The sequence below is a fragment of the Uranotaenia lowii genome, chromosome 3 (genome assembly GCF_029784155.1).
Source record: "Uranotaenia lowii strain MFRU-FL chromosome 3, ASM2978415v1, whole genome shotgun sequence".
In the NCBI taxonomy this organism is placed as follows: Eukaryota; Metazoa; Arthropoda; class Insecta; order Diptera; family Culicidae; genus Uranotaenia; species Uranotaenia lowii.
In genome coordinates, this window is record NC_073693.1 from 355,223,484 (window position 1) to 355,245,554 (window position 22,071).

Genomic DNA, 22,071 nt, shown 5'->3' on the forward strand with positions numbered 1-22,071 from the left:
CGTGCAGCCACTGCGGTCCATTCGAGGACGGAGAAGGCATCAAGCCTAAAAAAAAGGGTAGCCCCAGCCGGGAATCCTGATCCGGGAGAAGCCAAGAAAGAACGGCAAAATGGTCGCACAGGCAGGCGGCCCTTTTTTCCACATCTGCTTTTTGCTCCATCTACGGTTCCCTATCTACCATCACTATTGGGACCTCAGTGGCAGACTCCCAGGGTTGACCAGCGACATCGGTGCAACAGGAGAAGAGCAACCGAGAAGGAGAATTTGCACCAGCAGTGTTGTTCCTCTTCGGTGCTCCAGGGCGGTCGAATTTTGAAGAAGAGCACCACCAGTGGTTCCCAATCGGTGCTCCCGGTGTCAAGCAAACAGGAGGTGAGCAGGAGAAGCTCCACCCGCGCTAGCAGATTGTCGTTCCGTGCGAAGAGCGGCAGGAAAAGGGGGAAGAAGCAGCACCCTACTGGACCCTAGGCGGCGCTGCATGCGAGAGGGTAACCGAAAACAGAAGCAGCAGCACCAGCGGTGCTATTCCATCAGTGCGCCAGGTGGCGTGGAGTTGCTGAAGCAAAACAGCACCAGTGGTGTTGTTCAGGTGGCGGCGAAGGCGGCTGCAAACCGAAACAATCGCCGTGCGCATCCATCGGTGCGCCAGGAGAAGAAGACCCTGAAGGGGGATTGGCACCTGTTGCGTTCCACTATTGAAGCTCCGGGCATAAAGTGGCCAAAAAGGAGGACACAGTACCACCAGTGCCCATAGGTGGCGCTTTCGGGCGAAGATCGGAGGAGTCGCTCGCAGGCAATCTTCAGGTCCGGTTCCAGCTGGAAAATTGCCGGCGCACATCAGCGAGTGTTCCGGGCGATCAGCAACCGAAGGAGAAGCAGCTACGCGTAGACACATCCGCATCGTTGCAAGGGCGACGTGTCGTCGAGCAGGCGTGATCAACACGGGGCGAATGCCCACAGTGGGACCGGCGAGGCCGAGGCGGAGGAGATCCCTCCAGGGACGACGACAGGAAGAGCGGTAAGTGCACGCCATTTCGGGGAAAGTGGGAGAGTTAATGAAAACAAAATGCCACAATATGACCTAAAATTTAAAGAAAATTCATCTTCTAATTTAAGTGGCATCGACCACAATTAGCCTCCATTACAAATGGCGCCCAACCAAATCGAACCGCATTATTTTGTTCGATAATTTTGAATATTTTGAATATCATTAGTATTTATATGAAATGATATTATTATGATTATTAAAACAGTTGATTTGCGAAAGCAACTGTTAGGCTTATTTTGATTTTTGCTCAAGTTTTTGTATCGTATCAAGTTGTTATTTTGATCTGTAAGTCCACTGAAAATATCTGGTTTTTGATCCAAACAAATGATGATGAATAAACAAATTGAGTTGTATCATCTTAATGATGAGGAGATGGAATATGAATTGGCCTTGCGCCATGTTACGAATCTAGCCCCATGCTCTAGAAGAGCTAGGGTGGTCAAGTTAAAAGCCCTTGTCCAAGAGGACACCCTTAGAGACACCATTTATGTTAATTCAGAACACGTAATGTCGCCGGAGTTGAACATCGAGGTCTGCCAGAGGGCAGTTGTAGAATTGAGGAATCATGTTGATTCAGCCACGCAGAATAGAAACGCCGATCAAATGGCTTGCGCGAAATCGAGATTGCTTCATTACCGGCAAAGATTATCACTGATTCCAGTGGTCGCGAGTTTAGAGGAAACGCGTAGGGTCGTGTGCGAGCTTGTAGAGACGCTGCTAGCTCAGATAGAGTGCGTGAACAGTGCAGTCAATATGGTGCTAAGTGAAACAGAAAACACTAGCCTTTCAACTAGTGTCCCAACCATCCAGGCAGAGAACAGTAGCAGTAGGGATGCCTGCGATGCGTTGACGATTCCACCGAGGCCACAAGCAGCCGGAAATGATGAAGGAGCACGAGCACGGATGCAAGAAGCGGATGTCGAGCCGTCTTCTCTTCCGTTCCAAGGAGGCAGACAAGGACAGAGGGACTCGGAGGAAGTAATCATCCGGAGGTCGGGTAGTTCGGCTGGTCTGGCTGCTGTGAACGTTCTGGACGAACTGCGGTTCGACATTCAACAACGACAAAGGAGGCAGCAGCAGTTGAACGACAGCTTTACAAACCGAAGTGGTAGCAACTACGACAGGCGGATGCAGAAGGCGATTCACAATTGGCCTTTCAAGTTCCGAGGCGAAAAGGACACCACGTCCCTCAACATTTTCTTGGATCGGGTGGAGACGTTTGCCAGATCAGAGGGAATCGACGATCAGACACTTCTGGCTTCTATCAAGCACCTGTTGCTTGAAGACGCCCTCGACTGGTACTCAAGAGCACTTGCCCAACGTCGCCTGTATTCCTGGCAAGCATTCAAGCAAGAAATTCGACGGGAATTCCTGCCTAGCGGGTATGCTCAGATCCTGAGGTTGGAAGCCAGCTTCCGTTTTCAAGGTGCCAACGAAACGTTCGATAAGTTCTTCCGTGACATCTCTACACTATTCCGCTTCATCGATCCACCACTTACGGAAGAGGAGAAGTTGTTCATAGTCAAGAAAAATATGAACATGGACTATGCAACAATAGTAACAGCCGCTCAGCCAAAGACACTGATGGACCTGGTCAACGTCTGCAGCAACTTCGACGAAACAAGGCTATTGCTGAACCAGCAGCGCAGGATTCCAATTCCGCACAACCACTTACTAGAACCAAACTTCGCAACACCAGCAACAACAAGTCGACCTCAGCAACACCAGCAGCAGCGCTTCGGGAGATTGCAAGCAGTGGAGGCGGACGAGCAGTTGTACGGAGCCACATCATACTCAGCACCATCGCATCGGCTTCCAATACAACAGCCACGCTTCAACAGAGTACATGCGGTGGAGAACGAGGCCCAGCAAGGTGCGGCTTCAACGTCAGCTATCCAAACTGAAGCAGATCTAGTGGATCCAGAAGAAGCAAACGGTTTGCAAGGGGACTTTAACCAGCTGTACGAGCAAGTTTGTGCCATGAAGCTTCAACTGGAGCGCAGATCGAATCGTTTCAATACAGGACTACAGCAGCAACACTCTCTACAACGACCGGAACAGCGTCAGCAACCGCCTACAACTTCGGCAGGTCAGAACAATTTGGTGAATCGGCAAGGCAGTCAAGCGGAGAACCATCGAATACAACATCCGTTGCAACAGCAAGCTAAATGGGCTCCGCGACAGCAGCCTCAACAGCAGCAGCTTCAACAACAGCAGCCTCAACGGCAATTCCAACAGCACTATCAACCACAGCTCCAGAACCAGCAGCTTCAGCAAGCAGGCAACAACATGTACGATCTAGATCCTGTTCAGCATACAGCGTACCGCCCAGCGCTTTGCTGGAACTGCGATGAGGAGGGGCATAGGTTTCCGGATTGCACGAAGGCACAGGCAATTCTCTTTTGCTACAGATGCGGTCGAAAAGGTTACACGTTACGCAGCTGTCTTGTTTGTAACAGTGAAGCGGAAAACGCCGCAGCGAGGAGGTGGTAGATGGAGGGCCAGATTCTTCGCAACACAGCTATCAACCTTCAATACCTCCCGATTTACTAGACATCAACTCTATCATTATCAATCCCGGACATGACAATCGTCCACACGCCGTTTTGGACGTTCTTGGAAAGAAAGTTACAGCTTTGTTGGACAGTGGCGCAAACTGTTCGTTGTTAGGCGGCAATAAAGCACAGATTGTAGAAGAGCTGGGACTGCGAAAAGAAGCACTGAACGGTGGGATCAAGACAGCGGATGGAACGCCACACCAGATCAATCACTTCACACGTCTGCCAATATCGTACAACAATCGAAGCGAGATATTGCCGGTTCTACTCGTGCCTAGCCTGCCAGATTGCGCTATCATGGGCATGAACTTCTGGCAAACGTTTGGCGTCAAGGCAGTGTGCTTCTCGATGATGAGCAGTGAAATTGAACAAGATGCAGAACCGATGAAGATGCTTTCACCAGAACAGCAAAAGCGACTAGACCAGGTGGTACACACATTTCCGAAGGCAGAAGATGGTAAACTAGGTAGGACGCAGATCTACGAACATCAAATCGACGTCGGAAATGCGCCACCAAGGAAACAACGGTACTACCCAATGTCGCAGTACGTCCTAGCGGAAGTTAACAAGGAAGTTGACCGAATGCTATCCCTAGACGTGATCGAAGAAGCAGTGTTCTCACCGTGGAACAATCCACTGGTAGCGGTGAAGAAGAAAGATGGCAGATACCGGGTATGTTTAGACGCAAGACACCTGAACTCAATCATGGTGAACGAAGGTTATCCGATACCGCAGATCTCCGCAATCATCAATAACCTCGGAGGATGCTCGTACATATCATCAATTGACTTGAAGGATGCCTTCTGGCAAATGCCGCTCCAACAAAAGTCACGACCCTTAACAGCATTCACTGTACCATCCCGTGGTCACTACCAATTTAAGGTTGTTCCTTTTGGTATCTGTACGGCAAGTCAAGGACTCGCAAGACTAATGACACATCTTTTCGCGGACATGGAGCCATTCGTCTTTCATTATTTGGACGACATTATTATCTGCTCTAAAACGTTTGACGAACACGTAGCAGTTCTTCAGGAAGTGGCAACCAGGCTACGTCAGGCGAATCTCACCATTTCTCCGGAAAAATCCAAGTTCTGTCGCCAACGCATAAAATATTTGGGCTACGTTCTCAGTGAAGGAGGATGGAGGGTCGACGAGGAAAAGGTGGAGAGCATCGTCAAATTTCCAGTTCCAAGTACACGAAAGGAAGTTCAAAGATTCTTAGGCTTATGCGGATGGTATCGACGCTTCATTCCAGAGTTCTCACGAATCGCCGCACCAATCACGGAGCTCACGAAAGCCAAGATCAAATTCCGATGGACAACAGCAGCAGAAGAAGCTTTTCTCAAACTCAAGTCAGCTCTAGTCACCGCGCCAGTACTTGCGATGCCGGACTACACAAAACCGTTCTCAATAGCATGCGACGCTAGCGATGTCGCGATTGGTGCTGTATTGACGCAGGACATCGAGGGAGAAGAACACCCGATCAGTTATTTTTCCCAGAAGCTATCTTCGTCGGAGCGAAAATACACAGTCACAGAAAAAGAGTGCTTAGCAGTTATTCGTGCGATAGAAAAGTTCCGTGGGTATGTAGAAGGAGTACGTTTCGTCGTTTACTGTGACCATTCCGCACTCAGCTACCTGAAAACTTTGAAAAACCCCACAGCCTTGATGAGCAGATGGCTCTTGAGACTCAACGCGTTCGACTTCGAAATCAGGTACCGGAAGGGCAGCTGCAACACCGTACCAGATGCGCTATCCAGAGTAGTCTGTTCGCTAGTGTTTTCGATTTCCGAGGAAAATGATCCATGGTACAAGAACATCGTCAAGCAGGTAGAAAGGAAAGGCGACAAATATCCCGACTTTCGTATCGCAAACAACGAGCTCTACAAAAATTGTCATTGTAAGGATGAGGCTGGTTTAATCACGCATCGATGGAAGAAAGTAGTTCCGGAAAACCACCGAGCAGAACTCATTCGGCGATACCACGACGCACCATCAGCAGCGCATCTAGGCTTCCAGAAGACGTGGCACAAACTACAGCAGCACTATTACTGGCCAAAGATGCAGGACAACGTCGCCCGTTACGTCAAAGCATGCAATACGTGCAAGGCTAGTAAAGCGCCCAATATAAGAATGATGCCGCAGATGGGGAAGCTCAAGCCAGCGAAGGTCCCGTGGGAGCTAATTTCTATCGATTTCGTCGGACCGTTAACCAGATCAAAGAAAGGCAACACTGTGCTGCTAGTAATTGTCGACTGGATCACGAAATACGTCATCGCTCACCCGATGCGAGCCGCTGATTCGAGCAAGATGGTCGAGTTTTTGGAAGAAAAGGTGTTCCTCAAGTTCTCCAGACCAAGGATTATTTTATCAGATAACGGCAAGCAGTTCGAGTCGCAGGTGTTTCGGGCGCTGCTAAGCCGTCACAACATCATCCACATGAAGACCGCTTTCTACGCACCGCAGGTCAACAACGCCGAGCGAGTGAACAGAGTTCTTATCACTTGTGTTCGATCGTTGTTGGAGGAAGATCATCGAGAGTGGGACAAGAACCTGGCCGCCATCACCGCAGCTATCAACAGTGCGAAGCACGAATCAACCGGAGTCAGCCCGCACTTCGCCAACTTCGGCAGGGAACTTCTGTTGCACACGGACCTCTACACTCTGCAGGACTTAAACGTGTCGGACGATCCAAAGGTCGCGCAGGAGATGCGGCTATCCACGATCAACAGGATTCACAAATTCATCCAACAGCGGATCAAGAAGACCCACGAGAAGACAAAGAAGCGCTACGATCTACAAAAGCGGACTGTGTCCTTTCAACCGGGCGAGCTAGTATGGCGCCGCTCGTTTGTTCTTTCTTCGAAGGCGGACCATATCAACAAGAAACTGGACCCCAAATTTATTCCAGCTATCGTTAAAGAAAAGCTGGGAGCCAATCTCTACACTCTGGAGGATGTCGTCACCGGAAAGCGAGGTCGCTACCACGTGAAGGACATCAAACCAGACTAAGTTATTCAAGCTATGTAAGCAACAACGCTGACTACAAGCTCACTCGGAGCACAAAACACGAAATGGAGAAGGCTGAAGGACCAACATCATCTTTGAAACCTCGCCCCCAACAACTCGGAGTAAATTATGCAGAACTCTTCCATTCGAACAACTCAAGGAAGCACAGCTGATGCTAATTCGTCGCTAGGACACCGACGAACACAACGAAGTAGGCGTTTATGAAGGAGACAACGGCCTTGCGCGGGACCAGCGTCGGCTGAATGGACTCTGAGAACTCTGCCAGGAAGTTCGTCAGAATTTGGAGAGGGCTGGCAACCTTGCGTGGGATTGCCGCCACTCATTGTCCAGAATGCAATCCTGTCATCTGAAGCAGCGTAGCAGCGCTGGGGATAGTAGTACTGGTGAGCCACCGTAGCCAGGCGCTACACACCATCGCAGAGAACCCATCCAGGTTCGGGATATTGGAATGTTCGGAAAGTCAAGTACAGCAGCTCCAAACACCACGTCGCTGCAATTGAAAGGATTGTCAGGACATCAAGAAGAGGATTCAGCACCATAGAATACAGTTAAGCGAAGAAGTTGTGAGGAGTAGACATCATGACGGCCGCTACTACCATATCGACTCTCTCTCGCTAACTGTCAAAAGCCACACGCCCATAATCCAGCTATGACCGCTACCCAAGGTAGTCAACAAGAGCCTAACGAGGTCAAAACACGCCAGTCGTTACTACCACAAACAGGAGATCATCCACCAACCCCAAAAATCTCCGAATCAATACAAAAACCCTTCAGCTATGACCACAGCCAAAGCCTGTCAACCAAGCGCAACAGCGCAGGAAATACCGTTAGGCCGATCGGGAAAAATCGTGCATCTGGAAAACGCAGTGAGCAATATCTCTTATCTACCTCCTCGTGAGTACAGTAACAAGTCTAGCTATGTCCGCTACCCAAGGTTGCCAACAAAAGCATCGCCGATGCGAAAAACACGTTCATCGTCAGCACCACAACCATCTGCTTTGCTCGACGACTCCGGAAGAAGGGCCCGTCTGAGGGAGCTCATTCGCAGCAGCAGCAATATCCGATTTTGTCCCGCTAACACGAACCCTGCTTATTCAGCACAGTATCAACAGGACGAATCAGGACAACGCCCAGGGTAGCTTGAAAGAGGTTGCAAGATTCCTGCTGACTTTCTCCTAGTCCGGAGGACCATAGCTGACCAGGCTTCCCAGAAATAAGAAAACCGAACAAGTACATCCACAAGGACCTCCCGATTAAGACTACCCGATTAAGACCTCCCGATTAAGACTACCCGATAAAGACTACCCGATAAAGACTACCCGATCATGACTACCAGATCAAGACCATCTTCAATCAACCATGACAACTCCCGATTAAGACTTCCCGATCAAGACTATCTTCAACCAGCCATGTCAACTCCCGATTAAGACTTCCCGATCAAGAACATCTTCAACCAACCATGTCAACTTCCGATTACGACTTCCCGATCTAGACGAAATTATCAAAAGCTATCTACCAACTTTGTCAAGACCACAAGCTATGAGAACACCATCTACCACGGTCCACACCCCAAAATACGCGCAGCGGAACCACAAATTACCCTCGCCTGAAATGGTGTCGACAGTTCAACTGTCCGATTCAGACTTGACCACAAATCACCAACCTCACAAAATGATACATAATGGATCATGCACAGTTGTCAAGGGGGTTGCCAAGGAAATATCAAAAGGAACGCGATCTGGAGGCGCGGTATAACCTCTATTCCGGGCCCTTGGTAATTAAGAGGATTAAATCCCTCTTTTCCTTAGACTTCTGTTGCTTTTAGTATAAACCAGTTAAGTTCCCACCTAAATTTCGTTTGTTAAGTTCTATTTGTAAGATCTAGGTTATTATATCTATCAATAACCATTGGATTTTGGATTTTCGTATGCTGCTGAGGTGGATGTTATTAAGTAGATTGTTTTAAGGATTCGAAGGAGTTTCTTTCTGCCAGATATACTGGTAATTATCGACACATTTGCCATAACTCGTTGGCTTAGATTCGATTTTGTTATAGATTTTGCCAAGACTCGTTGGCGTAGAGATCTAGTTTATTGATTCGTCTTTAGTTTTGAAGAAACACACCACTGCAGGGTGAATACAAGTGCGAGGTTTTCTCCACACAGCCGTCGATTTTCATGTCTCCTTCGAACTCCTAGTGGCGTGATTATGAATTTTTCATGGATCCTTGTCATGATCCATGAAAAATTCTACCAAAGCAGCAATGTTGTGTTGCAATTGAATTTATATTTTTCTTTGATAGTCCCTAAATTGATATGATACGAGCAATTGGCATGATTAACTCAATAAAAACCCATCCCCATGTAGATTTTTGGAAGCGTGCACAAAAATAAAATAAAAACCCCAAAAATAAGTGAAATATACTCCGCGTGTAAAAGGAGTGAGTACATTAAAATCAGCGTGCAGAAACCGAAAAAGAAAACAAAACAAAAACGACCGAAACCGCATTGTCGTTTCCGCAACACACCACACAAGTTCGTGGTGGGAAAAATTGTGTGTGTCGCCCGGGAGAAAACCGCGTGGAAGTGTGCCTCGGGGATCTAAACCAAAGCCACTACACGGCGAAAAGCCAGGCCAGACCACGTGCAGCCACTGCGGTCCATTCGAGGACGGAGAAGGCATCAAGCCTAAAAAAAAGGGTAGCCCCAGCCGGGAATCCTGATCCGGGAGAAGCCAAGAAAGAACGGCAAAATGGTCGCACAGGCAGGCGGCCCTTTTTTCCACATCTGCTTTTTGCTCCATCTACGGTTCCCTATCTACCATCACTATTGGGACCTCAGTGGCAGACTCCCAGGGTTGACCAGCGACATCGGTGCAACAGGAGAAGAGCAACCGAGAAGGAGAATTTGCACCAGCAGTGTTGTTCCTCTTCGGTGCTCCAGGGCGGTCGAATTTTGAAGAAGAGCACCACCAGTGGTTCCCAATCGGTGCTCCCGGTGTCAAGCAAACAGGAGGTGAGCAGGAGAAGCTCCACCCGCGCTAGCAGATTGTCGTTCCGTGCGAAGAGCGGCAGGAAAAGGGGGAAGAAGCAGCACCCTACTGGACCCTAGGCGGCGCTGCATGCGAGAGGGTAACCGAAAACAGAAGCAGCAGCACCAGCGGTGCTATTCCATCAGTGCGCCAGGTGGCGTGGAGTTGCTGAAGCAAAACAGCACCAGTGGTGTTGTTCAGGTGGCGGCGAAGGCGGCTGCAAACCGAAACAATCGCCGTGCGCATCCATCGGTGCGCCAGGAGAAGAAGACCCTGAAGGGGGATTGGCACCTGTTGCGTTCCACTATTGAAGCTCCGGGCATAAAGTGGCCAAAAAGGAGGACACAGTACCACCAGTGCCCATAGGTGGCGCTTTCGGGCGAAGATCGGAGGAGTCGCTCGCAGGCAATCTTCAGGTCCGGTTCCAGCTGGAAAATTGCCGGCGCACATCAGCGAGTGTTCCGGGCGATCAGCAACCGAAGGAGAAGCAGCTACGCGTAGACACATCCGCATCGTTGCAAGGGCGACGTGTCGTCGAGCAGGCGTGATCAACACGGGGCGAATGCCCACAGTGGGACCGGCGAGGCCGAGGCGGAGGAGATCCCTCCAGGGACGACGACAGGAAGAGCGGTAAGTGCACGCCATTTCGGGGAAAGTGGGAGAGTTAATGAAAACAAAATGCCACAATATGACCTAAAATTTAAAGAAAATTCATCTTCTAATTTAAGTGGCATCGACCACAATTAGCCTCCATTACATCATCGCCCTCGATAACAAGATCTTCTAAGATGGTTATTCCACGACGAGGGAACAATCCACGGTAAAAAAAACGCGTTCTGTAACAACCGAATCACGCTGAAAAAAGCCATTCAATACTCATTTTGAGATGGGAAATTCACTCAACAAGGATATATGTTTCACCTTTTATACGAGCGTTCACTATTTTCAGTATTATAGTACTTTAATCATGTTAATTTGAAAACTTTTCTAGTAAACTATATTACGCACTGCAGCCCCGATGATGTTATGACGTCATCACTGTAATACACACAATGTTTACGTTTTTTCGATCACCTATACCACGGCAAACCGAGTTCATCCACACCTTATGTAAAGCTCATGGACTGTGAGTGACCTCCACACCAATCAGAAAGGAATAGGAACATCCGAATTCATGTTTTGATAAATGTTAATGGGAAATTTCCGGAGATTGGCACTATTTAAAATAAAGCAAGAGTCGTCCCAATTTTCGGACCTTCCAGAGTTCCCGTCTTCAGTAAGTAGTGAATGGCAAGTCCGACTTTTGCTCCAGATCGCCATCCGCTTCTTTCGGTTTTTCAATGGTTTCTTCTTCCTTCCTTTGCATCGCCGGAGTACAGCGCATTCAAAGGTACCGCTCCAGAAGAAAGATTCCATCCGATACAAATCCGCCTAAAAAACTTTAAATAAGATAAAAGAACGCCCGAGAACATTGCTTTTAAATCTACTTACCAAACTTTTTTTCCGGAACGATCGGCTGACTCGCTGGGAAAAAGAAACAACCTTTCTGAAAACAATAAGGGAAATTTTTTGGGGTGGTCAGTTCCAGCAACGAACTTTTGTTTTGGTGCATTGACAACGCCCCAAAGAAAGCAAGCTGAACTTGATTTTGCTGCCTTGGCAAAGTCAATTTTGGGTTGTTTTGATTCTGAGTGTATAAAAAAAATCATAACAAACCTCCTTAACGGACCTTAACAAACAGCCGAAATTGGTTTTTTAAAATAATGGTCCGCTTTTGTATCATTCCCGGATGCGGAAATAGTGATCAAAACATACTGTGCCACCGATTTCCCAAGCGGCAAGATTGTTTGGAGCAGTGGAAAAAGGCGCTTGGATTGGAGCAGGAAGATGATACTGTGCTTAAACATCGGGCCGTCGTTTGTACGAGACACTTTACCGTTAGTGACTATAGAAATCCAGCTTCACGGATGCTTAACTCTCTATCCATTCCAAAGAAAGACGTTTTTATGAAAGGACAATTTTACGATACACCCACCACACTCGTCAAGACCAACAACTTTGCTAATCAGATAAATCCACCGAAAAACGTTGAGCCTGAGCTTTTCCCCGTAGTTCTGTCAGTTCCAGAATGTAGGCCTCATTGTAGTCAAATAGAAATAGAGCCTGTTAGTGCTCTAGATGACGATATTATACGATGTGAGGATGAAATTTACTACTTTGAAGAGGATTCGGAAGAAATGGAAATTTTAGAAGTAATCAGGTGCAATGATACTGAGCCTGAAGAAATAATTCAAAAGAGGTTAAGAACCGATTCCGTGTCGGAAATACAGATAGAAGCTCCAGATGATAAATTGATTCTTCAAGACCAATCGTGCCAAACCGATGACGTAGAATTCTTATCGCTGGAGGAAATGCAAGAACGACAAGACATCGAGAGGCTTCACTCCGAGTATGCAGGTAAAAGTAAGCTCGATTTGATTCACGACCTTGTGGAGAAAGACGCCAGATTAAAAGAATTGACTGAAACTCTGGCCAATTTCGAATCAGCGCATGCACTTGTGGTGAAATCTTTAGAAACATTAAAGTCAGTGATGACAAAATAAACACATTAACTTTTATTCATATATAGATGACAGGATTCAGTAATAAAAAAAACTTGAAACAATGTTACAACGTATATTTTATAAATACAATCATCTAAATTATCACTTAAAAAGTCAGTCTCACGGAAGAAACTTAGATGCGTGAACTGCATCGCTGGCTGCAGAAAACACTATCGGCGTAAATAGCGTGATTACTGTTAATGATGGTATGCTGGCAATTAAGCCGTATAACTTTGGCCCGTTCGTGTATTCGCGACGTAAAGCAGAGCAACCCACAGGCGCAGATTGGAGTCCTGTGCATTAGTTCCACCAGCAAAAACGGGATCATCCCAATTGAATAGTGAATTTTACGAGCGACAACCACGCGTGCCGCCAATTCCCACAATGCAGGTGTTTGACGTATATCCGACTGTTGCAAACGTAAATCTGGCACTGTTACTTGGTTCTGCGCTAGTTGGTTTTCCGAAAGATCTACTTGATCCAGTTTCATTCGTACCATCGATTCGGGAATGGAACCCAACTGATTGCCCGAAAGATTCATAAATCTTAGTCGGGTCATTTTCCAAATTGCAAAGGGAAGCTTTTGAATGTGATTAGCTTGCATGTTCAAATTAACAAGCATTCTAAGGTAGATTATATTAATTGGAAATTGAGCCAAATTATTGGAGCCAATATTCAAATTTTGTAGGCTAGACTGTATAGTGTGTTCCTGAAGCCATTCCCAGCGGTCCTTTTGCAGAGAATTGCCTGATAGATTGAGCTCAGCTATTCGCAACTGGCCTAACGCTTTTGGTATCATATCCAGACAGTTGTCCGACAAGTTCAAAGACCTCAAATTTTTCAGCAACAATATTTGAGGATCGAATCGTGTCAACTTGATTTCTGAAATTTGCAAACTGACCAAATTTCTTGAGAAACCTTTTATAGGGTAATCACCACGACTCTTCACGACACATCTAGTAGACAGTGATTTGGACGTGGACGAAAGAACCGACGTCTTCCGATTGGCCATAGTCAAACATGATAATTTTGGTGGATTTGAATTTTCATTTGGTATTGCTTCTCCACTTACAACCGATTTCAAGACCTTCAGAAATCCACTTAGCTGAACAGTATCACATTTGATTTGCATATCCTGGTCAGGAATTTTGAACGAAATTGTTGCCTTTCCATCCGATAAGAATCGAGTAAAAACTTTGCCTATGTTGTTCTTGATTGCATATTGTGTTCCACTTTTGTTGGCGTTGGTGATCAGCATGATGACCGTTTCATCAGTTTTCTTCTCCCGGTTACGTCCAATCGCCAGGATTGAACGTTGGAATGGCCGCTTCACCGGTGGGGCTGAACGTTTCACCAAGCATGTTTCGCACACTAGTTTCATGATTTTAGTTACTTTTTCATTAAAAAAAATACAGAAGATAAATTTATTTTAAATTGATAACTTTTTTTAACTATTTGGAGATAGATTCTGGTATAATAAACGCGGGTTTTCCTACATTGATACAAAAGATGAGGCACTTCGATCTTAAATATAATTCAATCTTGACACTCATTATTGGCTTTACACAAAAAAGAGTAATCCTTTCGTCAAATTATTTTACTTTTTCCAGAACAACCAAATTTAAAGTTACACGAAATTTTGATTTTTGCCTCAAATATGTCCATGCTTGTGTACTGAAAATGGGTAGTAGTCTAGAGTGGTCTAGGTCCTCCCGCATAGCTAAAAACCATACTATGAATCTTGCGAATCATTCGGTTCTGATAACATTAATAGTTTCAATTGCTTTTGAGTCATTGCTAATGTGCCTTTGCTAGAAACCAGTTAAAAACCATTTTTAAAAGATACCAATAATCTTCTAAGAAATTCATTGCTTAATTTGGCAACGCATCGATAAGATACCAAATTATTCCCGAAAGATTCAGTTAATAATCATAAAAAATAATCGAATATTTTAGCAACGCGCCTCAAATTTTTCCGGCTGTCAGCAAACCGCGTGGCTGAAATTGTTGACAAAAAAAATCATCTCCCGGCAAAATGTTACTATATTGGGCTGGTCCGGTAGGCAACGGCAACGGTTCCGGTGCTGCAAGGGTGAGTACGCTTATTTATTGTGGTAATAGGATTTTTTTAACAGTAAGATATTTTATTCTAGGCGCAGATAGTCGGGTTTCTCCAGATCGAGGAACAGGCGGCACTTGGTTCCGGAACAGAAGTTGGAGATGGAGGCTACGTGAAAACCTTAGAGCAATGTAATAAAAGGGTAAGTAAAATTACTTTGTGTATAGCGAGAAACTTAAATTTCATTCTTTTCATTTTCGCCCCCAGACTATGGAGAATCCATCCATTGTTTAAAAAATGCGACGTACTCAGACACGAGAACCAGCGCCACGGGGCACGCGGGGCAGCACACGGGGCAGCAGCGCCAAGAAAGGTTCAGCAGTGCTCCTTCAACACGAAGTAGGATGGATCGGAAGTGCCATTGCATTTGGTACGGAAAATGCTGCAGGATTAGGAGCATCCTAAAGGAGTATCAGTTAACATCCGCAGGTAGCGGAAGGTTAATATTTCAATGATTAATCTAAATGTAATAAAAATCGTGTTGAATTAAATATATTAGAAAATTAAATCTCGTTTGATATTTTTTTCCGGAAAACTAATTGGAATTCAATAAAATTAATAAAATCCCAGTATGGGGAATCTTTTCACTGTTGGTTAACAATAGGTTGTATCGTCATCTTTTTATGAGCGGATCATAAGACAACGATAACACGTTTGATCAAACCTTTTTAGAACGAGTAAAAAAAAGTAAAAAAAATGAATGGTTACTCTACTTAACGACCCGTTCGCTGTATCGTACAATGTGTCCAAACGATTCCATTCCATGAAAAAAAGATTAGTTTGATCATACATTAATAATCCAAAACTATAAAGGTAATCTTTTCTGTGTCTTGGAAAGAAGATAATAGTAATACTTATTGTACAGTATCGATTCATGCGGGCTGTCCACGTGAACTTATTTAAAAAATATTTTAGAAAGTTGAATAAATATTAAATAATTTATTAATAAAAATTTTTAATTGTGTATCAACTTTGTAAAAGTAAACGGCCTTTAATAAACTAATTGTGAAAAACTGTTAAGTTGGGGGGTAATTTTCATTCTTGCTTAGTCTTACATACTGTTACGTCATACACGAACGCGCCGCCGCTACCAACAAGCCCCTACCAAAACTCGCCTTCCATGGCTCACGATAAGTACTGATAAATAGAAAGTAGATGATAAGAATAATAAGCAGATGCATGTCACAGCCAAAAACTGCATGTAATCGTCGAAGGCAAAGTTATTTCTCCGGTTGCTTAATTTGCTAAATTGAGTTTACGCGATAGTTGATAGGCTCTTTGCATGGATGACATTGCTAGTTGTTATCAACAAAAGGTAATTAATACGAGGTTTCGGAATCTGAGCTTGTTCTTAACCGTAATCCGTTGTTTATAGTAGTTCACGCGATACTCATAAGACTAGCGACTTCGGCATACGTACAAAACAGACGGACTGACTAGTACCACAGGTAATGAACATGAATTTAAGACTGTGCACTGCAACATAAAGAAACGTTGATCATATATGTTAGGTCTCACGCAGCACGATTACGTATTACCGTACTGGATCGAATTTCGGACAGAAAGCAAACATTGGCACATACTACAAGCGTAAGTCATCCGAACAAAAACTATAAGCATAATAATGAAACGTTACACATGCACTTATGTTAGGTATTACTGAATACGATTTACCGTAACCGTATTTCATCGCATTCCGGATAGCAAACGAGATACCATAAAAACACTAAACGTAAGTCCTTAGTAATTAAACATGCGATAGAATTAGATATACAGGAATAATGAGTATTCACGCGGTTTTCTTCTATTTTGTATCGGTTACAGGAGAAATTTAACTGATCAATAAAATCTGTTTAAATTCACGGAATTCGTTCGTACCGTATTGTTACCAATTTCGGGAACACATACGTTGATGTTGCTGTCAATCCCAACAAGCAACTCTTTGGTGGTCAAGCGGTTAGTAGCCTGAGAAGGTTTGATTTCCGTACCTGCAGTGACTTTTTTTTATTTTGATCTCCATTTGGCGTTAATTCAATAAAGAACAATTAAAATTGCATTTTATTGCGGTATTAAGCTTTGGACTAAGCCGTCAATAAACTAACCTGTATTTTTTTTTTCTTTTTTCTCGGGATTTTCATCCCGAAGGATGATTCATCCCTCCCGCATAAATCAGTATTATACAATAACGATTTCCATTATCTTCTTCCTAAGACACACGAAAGATTAGCTTTATAGTTTTGGATTATTAATGTACGATCATGCTTGGCATCGCTCCTCAGATTTGCCCGTTCAGAGTAAGAGCGTGTATTTTTTTCGCTGTGCTCTCCCAAACGGAGAATCTTTAAAAAATGCTCCGTTACCTCCCAGAGCGACCAAGCGTCCACCCAAGTGTGGGCAAGAGAAGCAAGCAAACTGATGAAGTGCGTCCCGGTGCAGATAAATTCGTTCGCACTCGGGCGAAAGAGAAGCTTTACAGAAAACTCGGTTTGTCTTCATCGGTTGCGCCTGGATCGATGTTTGGAAGTGCGTCAGAATTTACAATGCAGAACATAAATCTAACGGAACTAAATTAATAACGCCAAAGGTAGTTAAGATAGAATGCTGGTGTTTTCGACAACATTGTTCTGTATAATAAAGCGCATATTTTTATATGAAATATAAAAGTTTAGAAGTCCACCAATAGCGAGATATAAATCATAACTTTCTTGTTTAGCATATTAGAGCTTAAGTTTCTTCTACAAAGTTATTTATTTCAACAAAATACACAACTTTGCTTAACATATCAAAGTTCTACAATCTTAACCCAAGAAGATACGGTTGAATAAAAAAAAATACTTGCAAAATGCACTACAAAAAGTTATTGTTATTATCGCGCTATTTTTAAATCTCTCGCCTTTAAATTTTATATCAAAGTATGCAAATTAACAACTTTGCCCAAAACACCTATCTTTTCATTCCTAAGCGAGTTCCTCTAGAATAATGTTCTGCACCAGGACAAATGATTAGCTACGATAGCTTTCTTCGGTCGAAAAATATCAAAAGCGTAGCGGTTAAGGAAGATAAATCCTAAATTTTACTATTTGTGAAAGTTTTGAAGTTTTATTACTTAAATTTGTCCCAGATTCTTGCGTAATGTTCACGGTTTGTTTAAAAGGCAAAGATTTTTGGATAATTTGAGTAAATGTTACTTTTCGAATTGCTGCTTTTGTAAATTAATGCTTCCCACGTACGATATCAAGAGCACATAAACCTAAGTAAACAGCAATTTGCGGATGCCCGGATATTGTGAAAAAACTACTTGGATTTTGCCCAGTTTCATCCACATTATTTTGAAAATGAAACAAGAAAATCGAATTCAGTCTAAAATTGTTTGTCAAAAATTGGATCTGTGAAAGTTTATTTCATCAAACATCAAACCAAAACTTTTCTTCGTATGCTTTAAACATAAATTTGACACTGCTGATGTGTTGCGACAAAAAAACTGTAAGTCGTTTTTCTTCACTAGATGAATGTCTGGAATTTCCTCAGATTTGGCCGGATATTGCTCGGTTTATGGAATGGAGAATTTCAGATTATTTGCCCGGTTTTCATCATGTTTTTCAAATAATTTGCCAGGAAGTGCCCGGCCCGGCTACGTACAAAAATAGTTCATACATAAACCTACATTGGACCTCTTCAACTGATGCACTGTTCCGCACTGCATAACGGCTTTTTTGAAGAAAACATTCCTGCATTGAAATCTTTCTGGCTTGATACACTGAGCGGCACAGCAGCGTCGCTAGAGCACAATTTTCTAGCCAGCTCCTTCTCTTTTCTTTAGAGCGAGCGACGTCCACCCGACCGTCAGAGCAACCGCAATCGGGCGCACTCGGCAAAAAGATAAGTGAACGTTGATCGGCTGAGCAGTGCACTCGGAAACCGAAATGATAAAAGTGTAATTCGTTCTCTGCTCTGTTCTGTTTACGAGGTGTTGGACAAGCATGTGTACGATTAAGATAGTCTTTTTTCCATGAAATGGAATCGTTTGGACGCACTTTACGATACAGCGAACGGGTCGTTAAGTAGAGTAACCATTCATTTTTTTTTACTTTTTTCTACTCGTTTTGAAGCGAGTTGGATCATACGTAGAATCTTTAGTGAATGATCGTCTCATAAGAAAAAGGACGATACAGCATATCGTGTTGTATTGATAAAAAGATAAAAAAAATAATATCCAAAATTAGCTTTATAAACTTTTATTTTTCATATTATTTTACACCTACTAAACTTTTGAATATTCACCTTTTTTAATTAAAATTCTTGTATATGCGATGATCGCGTGTGCTACTGCTCCTGATGTTTAAACGGTGGCGGAGAGGTAGATAAAACCGGAAAACTGAGATGTGGTGCTGTTGGATTGTCCACATTGTAACTTTTTCCGCCTGAGTCCGCGAACGTCTTCCTCCTCTGAGCTTTTGCCGGTTTTTTTCTTGAGGTCACCTGCAGCCGTGGTTCCATCGTCATCGCCTGAAATTGCAAGGATTTTCCAGATGTTCACCATTTCGCTTTCTAGATGTTGCATGCTTGGTCTGAATTTAGCTTGCCACAGCTTCCGGTATTCCTTCTTCGCTGAGTTCTATCAGTGGGAGAGAATGGATTCAACTAATATATTTTCCTCTAAATAAAAAGATTTTTACTTTACCTTCATCACTTGTACCTGTCGTCATCCCCGGCGGCTTCCGCGTAGTCTTCGGTGGTTCCGTACGCTACTTCCCACAATTTCGGAACAGAAAACAAAAAATGGTGAAAATGTGGTCATGTTTGTTGACGTGACAGCAGGAAATACGATGCGCGTTGCAAAAAAATCTTTTAATTTCCAAAATGATTAATCTTATCTTTCCCGAATATTTTTCTATCATTTCGACGTGTTGCAAAAATAATCAATTTCCTTAAAGAAGTATTAACCGTATCTTTCCGAAATGATATTGTATCCATTTTAGCAAAGGCACATTTAGCCAAAACACAATGTGAAACGTTACTATTAAGGTAATCAGAACGAAATAATACTCAAGATTCAGCGTATCATATTTGATTATGCGGGCGGGAATCCAGCACATTTTTCTGGATGGCAAGGCGGGATAAGTCATGGATCCAAGGATGCTTAATATTTCCGGCAAAACAGCTTTTAGGACACTGGCCGAGTCGGAAAAAATAACAGACCCGGATTGGGGAGTGTGAAAATCGAACAGCCGGCCGACGAACACAGTCGTTTTTGAGGTTATTGTTCCCAAAATGAAAAAGTGTTAGTGAAACGCCCTGAATTATGACACGAATACTACTAGCGACAAATAGGACTATTGTCCCGTTCTCGTACGTACACGCCAGTGCGACGTCAGTTATAATGTGCGTGAGAAATGTCAAAAACAACTATATCGGCGATTCTGTAAAAACGCGTTAAATTTGTTTTTAAATATTTCAATGTGGGTTAGTAGTTACCCAAAATAAAGTACACAGCAAGAAAAAATCGTGTAAATTTAGATCGAAAACTATGCACGAAAACGGAACATCAATTTTGATATAAAATTCTACCACGGTGTATTTTTCTCAACAATGTAATTTTTGAGGCGTGTAAATTTAGATCGAAAACAATGCACGAAAACGGATGACATAAACCATCGTGTAAAAATACACAATGATGTAAATTTCAAAACATATTAGCGTTTATTATACAAATCTTTTTAAAATAATCAGACTTTGGGAATTGTTTATGAATAAATACGCCACATGTGTCATTTTATTTAACATGTATTGCCGATACACTGCAAACTCAAAAAACGCACACCATCACTGGCAGCTGGAATTGTGGTTGTGTCCGATGATCCCCTACAGGGCGATGTTTTGCCGATCAGCGTCAGGCAGCATTCTTGAATCCTTCCGGAACAGCATAGTAATCGGAATCCCCTAAACATTAGAAACATTCAACATTGATTCGGCTTTTGATCCATTTATAAAACAGCAATTCCTGCAATCGAAAGAGAACCCAAGCAACATTTTAAACTCCTGATGGTTTTATAGACAAAAATGGAAGTTTTATAATGTAATTACAGAAGTCTTGATAGCTGTGAAGCGTATTTCGACAAGACCATTACACAATCTATCTTCAGAGTATCTACACGACGATTATAAAACCAATTTAAAAAACCTCAATCAATTTTAAGAATATTTTATCTTCCGTGTTTATAGCGGTTTTGAAAGCCGCTATAAAGCAGTTTCTAAACCTCGCTATAAAACCCGGTCAAAATGTCAAGTGTCAACAGATCGAGATACAGAAGAAGAACAAGAAAAAAACAAGAGGTAAATAACAACAAAGTAAATTTATCAGATGGCAACGAAAATTTTGCGTTCAATTTTCTCAACCAAAAGGTACTTTTTAATTACTTGATAATCCTTTTATGTTGTTTCTAATCTTTGTTTTTTCAGCTGCAGGTAATATCTGGGAAAATGCATCCCCTGCCGACGCTGGCCGTTCACAAATCAGCGGAGTTGCCCCGATGCTTGATGTTCCGTGTTCATGGCTGTGGTGGAGGAAGTGTTTACCCTATAGGATGCTTTTTCTCAAGCAAAATACCCGAAATGATCCGCCAACGAATCCCCAAAGAAAATCTTGTGTATTTTACGGTGGAATCCGGGTTTTTAAATGGTGGTGTAGATGCAGTGAGTCACATTAATGATAACAATAAAAAGTGAATCGCAATCTGTTTTTTCTTTTATTTAATGGAATCATGAACTTTTAAAAGAAAATTTGCTTTGTTTATTATAATTTAAGAAAAACTGTTCCTATAATAGCACTTTCCGAGACGAGCGTGACGTGTAAATAGTTTCAACAAGTAAAATAGCTGTTTAAGACGGAACGCCATATTTTTTGACGAAAATTGAGCATTTCATTCAAAAAATCGCATGAAAACCTAGAATTAACACTTTATATGCAAAAAAATCTATTAAATTATCATGTATACACAACATGGGCATACATACAGGAATCGAAATATATTTTTGGATGATTGTTATCGTAAATTTATGCATTTAAGACTTTTATTTCGAAAAACTTTACTGGCGCACGTATTTTTGGCGAGTTTTTTGAAAAATTAACCGATAAAATTTTATGCGCATCAAATTTATGCCAGTGAATGTCGAAAAATATCGAAGTTATTATTATTTTCCTAAATATTTTATTATTTTAGACCAAATGGAACCATCTTATCGTGTGAGTGATTCGGCCAGAATATTTTTTCTTGAACTATTCAATTTTAAAACCATCTGCTCGAAAAATAAACATTCACGCAGAAATGTTTTTACTCGAAGTAAAACTTGACAACTCAACGAAACCCCAATAAGGTTGTATAAAGTACTTGAAATTTGTTCTTCAGAACCTTCTGTAGGTGGGCCTTTTTACTCTGATAAGTGTTTTATAAATGTTTTAATGCGGTTTATATAGCTCGGAGTTGTTTTATAACGCAGTTTCATAGCGGGCTTGCAGATTAGTATAAAACTAAAATTGTTACTTGGGGAATTTGAAGTTCCATTTTTTTCATTTCGTCTATAACTATAACCTACCATTTTTTAATTCAATTCTAGAAGGAATTTGGTTCGGTTTTTATACTAAATTAACTGCGGAAGCAAATTTTTTTCTTGTCGCACAATAAA

General features: G+C 43.0%; 1 protein-coding gene and 1 long non-coding RNA gene across 2 annotated transcripts; one reads left to right on the forward strand and one right to left on the reverse strand.

The window, feature by feature from the left end:
* Positions 1–11,720: 11,720 nt before the first annotated feature.
* LOC129755298 (leucine-rich repeat protein 1) lies at positions 11,721–13,692 on the reverse strand. Its single transcript, XM_055751723.1, has one exon. The coding sequence runs from the start codon at positions 13,648–13,650 to the stop codon at positions 12,403–12,405; it is 1,248 nt and encodes a 415-aa protein (XP_055607698.1). The 5' UTR covers positions 13,651–13,692; the 3' UTR covers positions 11,721–12,402.
* A 309-nt stretch (positions 13,693–14,001) lies between these two features.
* Positions 14,002–15,081, forward strand: LOC129757300 (uncharacterized). The gene is made up of 3 exons (XR_008739669.1): positions 14,002–14,361; positions 14,423–14,530; positions 14,596–15,081. It is a non-coding gene; the product is annotated as an uncharacterized LOC129757300 (long non-coding RNA).
* The last annotated feature ends 6,990 nt before the right edge of the window (positions 15,082–22,071 follow it).